The sequence below is a fragment of the Pinus tabuliformis genome, chromosome 1_1 (assembly GCF_031772625.1).
Source record: "Pinus tabuliformis cultivar Carrire ecotype Pingquan chromosome 1_1, CPIR1, whole genome shotgun sequence".
NCBI lineage: Eukaryota > Viridiplantae > Streptophyta > Pinopsida > Pinales > Pinaceae > Pinus > Pinus tabuliformis.
In genome coordinates, this window is record NC_142297.1 from 130,300,014 (window position 1) to 130,308,657 (window position 8,644).

At 33.6% G+C, this 8,644-nt stretch overlaps 1 protein-coding gene across 1 annotated transcript; it reads right to left on the reverse strand.

Annotated features, from left to right (window-relative positions):
* On the reverse strand, nt 1-6,411 carry LOC149211983 (cellulose synthase-like protein H1). Its single transcript, XM_089391640.1, has 9 exons — nt 6,112-6,411; nt 5,551-5,893; nt 4,711-4,851; nt 3,417-3,533; nt 3,031-3,243; nt 2,580-2,727; nt 2,151-2,350; nt 980-1,327; nt 1-876 (listed from the first exon to the last, which is right to left on the reverse strand). The coding sequence occupies exons 1-9, from the start codon at nt 6,387-6,389 to the stop codon at nt 337-339; spliced, it is 2,328 nt and encodes a 775-aa protein (XP_089247766.1). The 5' UTR covers nt 6,390-6,411; the 3' UTR covers nt 1-336.
* Between the last annotated feature and the right edge of the window lie 2,233 nt (nt 6,412-8,644).

Genomic DNA, 8,644 nt, shown 5'->3' on the forward strand with positions numbered 1-8,644 from the left:
GGATAAGAACCCAAATTTAATCCAGTGTCACCTCTATGTGGCATGGAAGACCCCCATAAAGGTCCACAGCTCATAGTTTTGTATGCTAGGATGTTCTGAATTTTTTCATTGCTCCAAAATAACTGAAAAACCGAAGGTTTACACTTTCTTTCACTTCTTTTCCATGTACAGAATTGTCCAGATGCCAGACATGCTTGAACATGCCCAATAAGCAAGTGTACATAATCGATTTCGTGGGAAGTATAGCCAACTGTTTTGTTCAATGCTTGATTTTCCCAGTAGCTTTCATAAGATTTTGTCCATTCTTCAAATAATCAGAATACACTTCAAATACAGTTAGTTCTGTCTCCAAGCACTACCGCCCAAAATCAGCGCCAATGCAGCTGATTTCATAACTACGTTCCAAGGGATGCCACGCTTCCCTTTTCTCACTAATCCCTTGACAAATGGCCACAGATTTATCACCACCCATATACTGCAAAAGTACTCTGCAAATAGCTTGTCTCTAAATATATGATATCTGCCTGACACAAAAATTACAGATCCAGAAACAATGGCTGCCAAGTTTATAAATAACACTGTGGTTGGCATAATGAATAATGAAGATGAATCAAATGTGAAGTCACTCTCACAACAATCATCCTCGTCACCAGTTCCCTTGGGGGTCACTACAAAGGCTGTCTCAGAAACCCTTAGTAACTTCATCAAAACGTCGAACGTGGCCAGTAAAGATGGAGATAAACTCTGGATCAGCCACATCCTTTGGTTATTCCACCATTCTCTAATAGAACCGCCAATGCAAAGAAATTCGAACAGCTTAAAGCCATATATTGAAACGAACAGTGCAACTGCAATTGCGAAGGCAGGGTTCGAAATCTGCAATATAAAGAATTCAAGAAACTCAGGATCAAGTAAATTAACAAAATGATGAAGCTATATAATGCATGGATGCTTAGTTAGTTGAATTCACTGGGCTTACCCCGGGCAAGAATGGTTTTCCACTTAAAAGACATAAAGCTGGCAATATTGCATAAAAGAACGTTGCCACTGACAAGATTCCCCATAGAGTGAAACAAGCATACACCATCCTCTGGCGTACCATGATGTTTCTGTCAAAACCCAGAAAGGGGCATAATTTGCTTAAGAATATTTCAAGCAGCCCAGTAACCCATCTCCTCATTTGCACAAGACTGTCTGGACTATTTGACGGTGCAGTTCCCAGGAAGGTTGGCTGTTCAGGTATGCAGAATACAGAATGCCAACCCAGACAATGGATTTTGAACCCAGTCATAACATCCTCAACTGTGGATCCATACATCCATCCCACCTGCAAAGGACAGTACAGAAACCAGCTGTTTGTCTACTGCAATTTGTTTATACAGTATTTGTGCAAGATATGAAATTCAAGAAGAAGACATCAAAATTAGAGAAGGGGAGATTTCATAGTCATAAAAGCTATTGAAATATCCCATATCTGACTGTATATAAAATACACAGAAATACACAATGCACGCACAATACCTACCACATGGAAGGCTAAACGATCAAGTATATTCACCACATAACAAATTCACCATTATGTAGACAACATTAACCTTTCTAATTAAGCAGAGGGACATCTGTCATACTTTCCACATGAAAGGAGGCTAAACAATCAAGCATACTAACCATTATATTTTGTACACAGGTATATAAAATGCAGTCACAATACATTCCACATGAAGGGAAAGGAAGTATAAACAAAACAAACATACTCAACACATAACTAATTCATCAAATCACCATTATGTAGACATCAATTTGTCATTGTATACAGAGGGACAAATGCAATACATTCCATCTGAAAGGAAGGAAAGGCTAAACAATCAAGCATACTCACTGAACAACTAATTCATCATTATATTAGCAGACACCAATCCCTTGTAATTGTCATGTACATGGAACAACCAAAGCTGATGCTGGGGCTGGGCTTTGCGTGATCATAAAACTCTTATTTACATTGAATCCGAATGGTACATTAGATATATGCAATATAAGCTGCAAAGTTATAACAGTGAGAGGTGTTTTACAGCTTGGGGTGGCCACATTTCTGTGAGAGTTTTGCATCTTTGTATTCTTACCTGTTATATCAAGGAAGGTATATGGCCTACCTCTTTGCCCCAGGCAGTGTTGGACTCATAGCGGCAGCTAGCAACATTCAAAGTCTCATCTATAGCCGACGAAGGAGAAGGGACGCTGTATTGGGTACCTCTCATAACTGTCTGAGCAGATGCTGAAAGGGCAGAAGATGGTCCAAATATACTTGAAAGACCCTTCAAAGACCAGGAAGATGCTTTCAGATCATGAAACACTGTCCAAAAACCAGATGAATTTATATTATTATCTAGCAATATTGTATTATAATCAATAACAGGGGCTAAGCTTTCATTTCAATTTCAGGACTGACTGAAGCATAAAGAGGTCCATTAAACACTGTTCTTCTGATATTAATACAAAAGATGTCTAGAGGCTAGGTAGTAATTGAAACAGAAGGCTCAACGTTGCAAGTGACATAGGCTAACCAGGCTAAGAATCCTCACCTTTTGCATGGTTATGAACTTGTCGTACATCTTTGTTGTTATATTGGTCTGCAGCTGGGGGTACTCCATATAACGCTTTTCTTCGATGGAAGCAGCCTGTTCCACAATAGATGGCACCTTGGAGTCCATTCATCCCTCTGGCTAGTGTCTGTGTATAGAATACCCATCTTTAGTATACCATCTTGATCAAAGATAAAATGCTATGATAGTAGGATTGCTAGCAGCCTGGGTTCATTTAAGTTCAGATTCATGACATGTGGGGAGAGGCAAAATCTGTTAGACGCAAATAATTTTGCAAGACAGTTTTTTGAAGAAAATTTTTAGGAGATAATATAAGATAGTTTATATATATATATGAATTAATCCGGCATATTATTTATACCCACCTTACCTAGCATCATTTAATGGCCTATAAACAGAAACATAAAACTATGGATGAACTCATACTTACGCTCAGAAATATTTTCATCTGGCTTCCAAAGGGATCATCCTTGATGCTTCTATAGAATAACTGTGGAAACTGAACAAAGCCGCAGTCTCTTTCAGACTTACAATCCAGAAAAAAGCACATAGCATGTTGAATGACCTTGGAGTTGTTCACAAACATATCGCAGTCAAGATTGAGTATGAAAGGTGAGTTTGTCATCACTCCGGATACTCTTGCCTGAAAGAAATATCATTGCCATTATAAGAATAGATTTATTTCAAAATATATTGAATCCAATAATATTGCACTAGATTTATATCAATTTTATTCCTTATTTATTTCACAGAAAATAATAATTAAGGTCACTGTTCTTGAGTGGTAAATCACAAATTTGTTTGAAATAGAATTACCATAACATTCATTGCACCAGCTTTGTAATGGTGATCAACTTTGGGGTGTTTTTCTCGAGCAACATACACTACATGAGGCAGAATATCTCGTTCATCTCCACTGTTTTCATAAATAATCTGTCCATACATATTATTTCATGAGAATGATGAGAATGTTGATCAAAGAGAGAAACAACAATTTATTTAAATTTAGAATTATAAGAAAAATACTAATAAAAAATGTTTAATTTAACTATAAATTTCCAGAATATTTTAAGATTTATAATACTAACTTCATAGAATTGATTTTTTTCCTTTTTTGTCTATTAAATTTTAAAATATTTTATAAATTTATTTCTTAATTAATTTTAATATCTATTTATTTTATAGAAAAGAAAATAAAAATGAAAATAAGATATTTATGAGGCTATATATTTATCTATATGATCAATGATTTCCATCTTGTCTATGCAATTTTAGATATTGTTTGAATCTACAAAGTAATTAATTGGATCTAGGATGATTTACTTTCCTTTTTTAAATAAGTTATATTCCACATGAATATCATGAGTCAATATCATGGGTTCTCATACAATGGGTCAATACCATGAAATTATTTTTATTTTAACATTATTTTTTTATTAATTTTATTTTATGTTGATCAATTAAAATAATTCACTTAGGGTTATTTTTATTTTTATTTTTATTTTATTTTAAGTGAATTAAAAAAAAGACAATTTTATAACAAAAACTAAAAAATAATATATTAAAGAATATTATATTGTCTTTTAAAATAAAAATATTACATTTTAAAATATTATATTCAAAATTTAGAGCCCAAAAGTGCCCATGTATATTGACTATTATGTACAGGATAAGACAAAAAGTACAACATCTCTTTACCTTTCAGTCCAAACACATATATAATTCAATAAATTTTACGGTACCAATATCTATCTATCTTAAATACGGATCTAAGATGAGCCCAGAAAGATCCAATTTCTTCACCCAATTTTTTTTATGAACTCACATTATTTAAATGTTTTGTATAATTTTTTTTTTTAGATTTTATAAAAAAAAAATAATAGACATAAGCAAAATTTCAACTTTGATGATGGACAGACACTCGTACACATCATATTGGGCTATACAATTAGAAAAATTAAATTGAGCCTCGGCTAACTTGAATAAAAAAAATAAACTTAAATAACTTTTCCCTAATTAAAAATCTATATAATCCCAAAAATATAGATCTTTAAAGTGGACCTTAAATTTAAAAAAATGTTAACAGCTATGGAGTGTTAAATGTCATCACCTTGACTACACTCGAGTGGTTGCGGATGTCTGAACTTCTATGGGCAAAACCATCGACACCATCATGAGATATGGAATCTAATGGGACTTCTCCCGTCGCAGATGCTTTCACAATCCTCCGCTTCAGATCCTCATATTCATCCTTACAAAATTCAAAATTGATATTAAAAATAAATGAATAAATTATAAATTTTTAATATAAAACAAAAAAATCTATTTTTATTTCTATTATAGATTTGGAAATGTGACATATATAATGTAAGCAGAAGGCCTTGGCAAAAAAATGTTAGAATATATGGTATATTCACATTATTAGAAGTTCAGGATTTTATATGAAATTTGAAGGTGATAGGACAATTGGGAAAAAGATATTATATATCTAAACTATTAAATGTTCAATTCTCATCCTCGTGTTCAAATCTCACTTAAACAAAATTAATTTAAAAAAATAATAAATAATAAATAATAATAAAATAAAATAAATAAAAAAATGACAAACAGAAAACCACTCAAATTAATTGATCAATTAATTTTTCATTCTTTTCTTATAAATTTCAAAATATTCACTAAATCTGCAATCAAGTTATTCAAATTAATTGATAAATTATCTTTCCCTTCCCTTTCATATAAATTTCAGAATATTCACTAAATCTGCAATCTAAATTTCAGAATATTCACTAAATCTGCAATCAAGTTACTCAAATTAATTGATAAATTATCTTTCCCTTCCCTTTCATATAAATTTCAGAATATTCACTAAATCTGCAATCTAAATTTCAGAATATAATATTCACTAAATCTGCAATCAAGTTAAAATTAAAACATGGAAATCTAAGAATACCTTCATCTCTTGCCATTCTTTGAGAAATTTCGGATCAGATTTATTGCTATTATGGGGATTTTGTCTGTAAAAATACATAAATGGCGCCCTTGTCTCTATTTCGAACTTTCTGCAGAACGGTACCCATCTTTTGGCAAATCTTATTGTTTCTACCATAGAGTAGAACATGATGGTAGAAGCACCGTCGTCTGAGATATAACATGCAAATTTTTGGACTGGATAATCAATTGCAAGTACTGAAAGAACGGTGTTGGCAGTGATTATAGGAGGCTCCTTGAAAGGATCTGCTGTGGTGATAATTATGTCTACAGGAGGAAGCTTTGAAGCAGATTCTCCACTATATCTAAAACATAAAAGAAAAAAGACAGGTAAACGATCCATATCAAACTGAAACTACCATATTTGAAACAATTGAAAAAAAGACAAAGACATGTACTTTATTTATATTGTTTAAACAAAATAATTTTTCTCTTAAACAGCAGAAATTCTCTCAAAATATTCTCGGAATCTGAAATCTACATAAAATTGCCCTATTTAATGTATCTTTCTTATGCTATTCACCTTTGTACAAGCCTCTCTGGGTATGTTTTATAGTCAACAAACAGCCATCTCATGTTCCATTCAAGAATCCACTGGAATGCAAACCAAATCTCACAGGCAAAAGCTACAATCCAAATGTTATAAGATTCATCAAGGGGATTCAATACACGATAGCCCAGGAAGGATAGCATAAGCAGCAAGTGAAGGCAAGCATAAACTCGATATCGTTTGGGTTTCTCTACAAATTTTTCATACAGAGGAAGAGAATTCATGGCCATCATTTGGTTCTTCATTCTCATAGTTAGACTGCGATATACAAACACCAGTTAATATCAGCATAGAAATGGAAAGGGTTGATTTATTTGACGATCCCCATTGTCCCCAGTTGATTTATAAAGGAATTTTCAATGAATTATAGCCTTATATCCACCTGCACCAGTAGAATACTTCTAGAGAACAGTGGATCCTGCAACATTTTGTCGGTTTCTGCACTCTTGCTAAATCTCAAGTAAATGACAAACTTAAATGGCTGGCAAAGAGCCGAGAAGACACGTAAGTGAATTATTTGTGAAGAGCACAGCGAAAGCCAGGGTTATTACAAGGAGTACCTGACAAGATTGTGTGGAGGATTGGATTGTACGTATCGTTTTGGCTTTATTTACGTATTCCTCGCAAGTGGCTTCATGGGTGCTCTCTAAACATTTTTAGAGAATTTAAAATTGCAGTTTCAATAGAAAGCATTCACAAATATATATTATTAGTTCTGGTTTCTGGAAGCAGCAAAGCAATATATTAGGGTTGACATGGATTCAATTAATTTTTTAGTGAGAGTCAAGTAATTGATATTTTTGAGAGTATTTTTAAAATTTATCATAGATATAGGTTCACCTAAATAATAAATTCCAAAGCATTTTTAAAATTGACTATAGACATAGATTGAGGACATGACAATAAATTAAGGGGATATGGTGTGAATAAGTCCATGAAAGGATGGATCATGTGATTCTCATTTGATGGGAGATGCTGCTCTATATTTTACAAAAATTTTGCTCATAATTAATGAATAAAACACAATCACACAGGATAAGATAGCAGAAAACTTTGCTCAAAATTAATGAATCAAACACAATAACACAAGATAAGATAGGATAATGTAACATTTACTTCTATTATCATAAAGCTTGATAGCCTTTTAAAGAGATTACAAATACATGTTTTAGAACATGTTTGCTTTCTTATGAGTTGCTAAATAGGAAAAGCTAAATACATTATATAGATATTTCCTTTTTTGATAAAAGTTTCCTAGGACTACATGTTTCCTAACTCATTATATGTTTACCATTATGAGCCAGGCAACCTGGCTTCCCAATTCCTCCAAGTTTAGATGGAAAGCGTCCCCTGCTTTTCGCCTGCTAGTTTAAGTGTGAAGCCATGACTGAAATGATTTTTGAATGTTGCTGGTGTTGACTTGATGTGATGCTCACTGTCGATGAAGTATCAGGTGCCTACATAGCCTAGGGTGGGAGGGCACGTCTCCAATGAACCCAAGCCAGTTGTTACTAGAGTTGATGTGATGTGACGTTGCTTGTTGATGAAATAGTAGGTGCCCACATAGCTTGGGGTGGAAGGGCACGTCTCCAAATGAACTCAAGTCGAATGCTACTGTGTGGAATCTCATGAATGTGAATAAGGTGCCTACTAAAGCAAGGCGGGAGGGCACGTCTCCAAAAGGAATCAGCTCTGAATGCTACTCTTGATATAAAAAATCATGGATTTTGGATGTGGTACAGAACCAGGCCACACCAGAGATATACCTGAACTATAAATCCATTGCAGACTTGTAACAAAAGTGGACATGGGTGTTGTAGATGTTGTGATGTGGCAGAGGAACTCAAACATCGTATCTAGGGAATGTGTGAAGGAAAGGATAAATATTAAGAAAGAAAGTGAATGTAGAATGACTAGAAAATAAGAACTTGTTATGGGTGGAAAAAAAAGAGGAATTAAATAAATGAGAATTTAAAAAAAAAAAAAAAAGATTAGGCCCCGGAGCGTCTTGCTCTCATACCAATTGATCTACAATTGATGGGATGTGAGGCTCTCTAAGCCTCACCTCTCAACTATATTTTAAAAAACTCTACTCAAAATTAATTAATCAAACACAATCACACAAGATAAGATAGAAGGAGTAACATTCACTTCTATTATCATGAGGCTTGATAGCCTTTAAAGAGATTACAAATACATATTTTAGAACATGTTTTCTTTCTTATAAGTTGCCAAATAGGAAAATATAAATACATTATTTGGATATTGTCTTTCTTGATAAATTTTTCCTAAGACTCTTTCTTTATTAGATGTTACCATTATGAGCCAGGTAGTCTCGCTGACCAATTCCTCCTAGTTTAGATGGAAAGTGTCCCCTGCTTTCTACCACCCGGTTTAAGTGTGAATCCATGGTTAAATTATTTTTGAACACTGCTAGAGTTGATGTGATGTGATGTTCATTATTGATGAAGTAGCAGGTGCCTACTTAGCCTAGGGTGGGAGGGAA